At 44.5% G+C, this 2,740-nt stretch overlaps 1 protein-coding gene across 1 annotated transcript; it reads left to right on the top strand.

Moving 5' to 3' along the window:
• Positions 1-296: 296 nt before the first annotated feature.
• On the top strand, positions 297-2,531 carry LOC112802247 (phospholipase A1-Ibeta2, chloroplastic). The gene has a single exon (XM_025845370.3). It carries the CDS (start codon positions 773-775, stop codon positions 2,441-2,443), a length of 1,671 nt encoding a protein of 556 aa, XP_025701155.1. The 5' UTR covers positions 297-772; the 3' UTR covers positions 2,444-2,531.
• Positions 2,532-2,740: the final 209 nt, after the last annotated feature.

Genomic DNA, 2,740 nt, shown 5'->3' with positions numbered 1-2,740 from the left:
TCACGTTCTAATTTACTAAAAAAACCTGCTTACATCCCTTCCTAACTTAAGCATCGGAGTCTCTTGCAGATATCACACCCACATCCTCAAAAGGAATTCGGACGGCGACACCTCATCCTAAGAACAAGTCGGACGCTGTCTCACTGAAAATTTAAACCACACATTCAGGTTCAAATCAACGTTTTAGATAACTCAAAAACAAAGTATATATTTTAAAAATAAAAATATTAGAAACCAGCACTTTTAGTATAAAAAAGAAAGGAGTTAGCTAATATTAATTAAAAAAAAGGAAAAAAACAAATAAAATATTGATCGCCTACAAATACAAGAGAAGGTATTTCATAAAAAGAGTGTCATTTTCTTTAGGAAAAAAAATACACTATGCTCATAAAAATAAGGTACCTAACAAAATAAAATAGAAATACAAATCACATGGAATAGATTTTTTAGTAGTTAGTAGAGAAGAAACTCAACCCGAGACACGGCTGGTTTCATTTTCATATTAGTTACTTTTTTGTTCTCTTTCTTGTCATTGGATCTTCCTCCCAAGTCATCACACGCTTAAATCCACCAACGAAAATACTTGGTTGATTCCGTAATATACGCCCACAACCAATGGCAAAAACTTAAACCCCTCGATTTTAAATAGAACACCCCTTACTCCATTTCACATTCTTAGTTGGCTCAAAGTGTAGAATCACTTTCTCCCTCTCCCTCCAATCCGCCCCTCATCTGTTCAAAACTCATTGCCCTCTTTCCTGTTACGAAAACGATGCAGGTGATCAGTTCTACTATTCCGGCACACACTCTTCACATGTTCCAAGCAAGGCGGGCTAGCTTTAGGTGCCATCTTTCTCCCTTGAACCCCGACAACAACAACGGTAAGCTGACGTCATCGCCTTCTTCTTGTTCCACGTCAGCACCCAAGAAGGCACTAACCTCCACCACCGACTCAACTCGCTTGCACCTTGCTAACCTCGACAGGCTCCTCCACAAGGACTCGCCGCCACCACCATTGACACAACTCGCTAACCAACAACAAGAACAGCAGAACGGCGTCAAGGAAAGGGAGCAAACCACTAGTGAGAAGAGGGGGAAGAGTGTTTTGGAAGGTCTCAACTTGGCGAGGTTGTGGCCTGACATGAAGGCCACGGAGGAGATGTCGCCACGCCACCTCAAACGCCTTCAGCGGATGCTGTCCAAGACGGCGGAGTACTCGCCGCGGAACGCCCTCGGAAGCCGGTGGAGGGAGTACCACGGCAGCAACGACTGGAAGGGGATGTTAGATCCCCTTGATGAGAATCTCCGCCGCGAGGTGGTCCGATACGGCGAGTTCATCCAAGCGGCGTACCATTCCTTCCACTCCAATCCCGCCATGTCGGAAGAGGGACCCCCGTCTCATCGCCACGTTGCACTTCCCGACAGGTACTACAGGGTCACCAAGAGTCTGTATGCCACGTCATCGATTAACATGCCGAAATGGATTGATGATGTGGCACCAGATCTTGGATGGATGACCCAGAGATCCAGTTGGATTGGGTACGTTGCAGTTTGCGATGACAAAAGGGAGATTGCAAGGATGGGCAGGAGGGACATAGTTATCTCCCTCCGTGGAACCGCGACGTGTCTTGAATGGGCTGAGAACATGCGGGCACAATTGAATGACATGCCCGAGGAGGGCCAAGGAAAGCCCAAGGTGGAGTGTGGGTTCTTGAGTTTGTTCAAGACAGAAGGAACTCACGTGCCAAGCCTGGCAGAGTCCGTGATCGAAGAAGTGAAGCGACTCATGGAAATGTACGAAGGAGAAACATTGAGCATAACCATCACCGGCCATAGTTTGGGTGCGGCATTGGCTTTATTAGTGGCTAATGAGATAACTACTCGTGTCCCTGAAGTGCCTTCTGTGGCAGTTTTTTCTTTTGGTGGGCCTAAAGTTGGTAACAAGGCCTTTGGTGACAAAATCACTGCCCAAGGAGTTAAAGTTCTAAGAATTGTGAATTCCCAAGATGTAATCACTAGAGTACCCGGCATGTTTGTAAGCGAAGAGCTTGAGCAAACGATAAGGAACTCTAAAATTGGCGGTGTCCTTGACATGTTTGATGACAACACACCCCTCGCTTACTCCCATGTGGGAGCCGAGCTGCGAGTTGACACCAAGATGTCGCCGTTTTTGAAGCCGGACGCTGACATGGCCTGTTGTCATGACTTGGAAGCATACCTTCATTTGGTGGATGGGTTTTTGGCTTCTAATTGTCCCTTTAGGGCGAATGCTAAAAGAAGCTTGGCAAGGTTAATGCAAGATCAAAGTGCTAATGTAAAGAAATTGTATATTAGTAAGGCTAAAGCCTTGAGTTTGAATCTTGAAAGACAAGGATCCTTCTCCATGTCACTTGAGAGGCAAGGATCGTTCTCAATGTCTGGTTGTTTGCCTAGCCCATCATAAATGAAAGTCAGATTGTAAATACATATATGGGAACACATTGGTAAATGTATCATGTATTTCATGTTGATATATAGGCTAATTTATAATGTTACATAATGGGCCATACTCAATTGCCATATACAAGTTTTAGAACTCATGATGACTTAAGCTAAGGGCTAAGGCCCTCATACTTATTGAATAACTTTCAAGGGCTATAATTCCCTTTTCAGAGTGTTCAGACCCTAGGCTGTTGTGCACCGTACCAATTATTCATGGCACCAAAATAATGACCCTACCAAAAGATCCAAAAGTTGATAA

Source organism: Arachis hypogaea, chromosome 1 (assembly GCF_003086295.3).
Source record: "Arachis hypogaea cultivar Tifrunner chromosome 1, arahy.Tifrunner.gnm2.J5K5, whole genome shotgun sequence".
In the NCBI taxonomy this organism is placed as follows: domain Eukaryota; kingdom Viridiplantae; phylum Streptophyta; class Magnoliopsida; order Fabales; family Fabaceae; genus Arachis; species Arachis hypogaea.
Note: the sequence above shows the minus strand (reverse complement) of the source record. Positions and strands in the feature narration are given on the sequence as shown.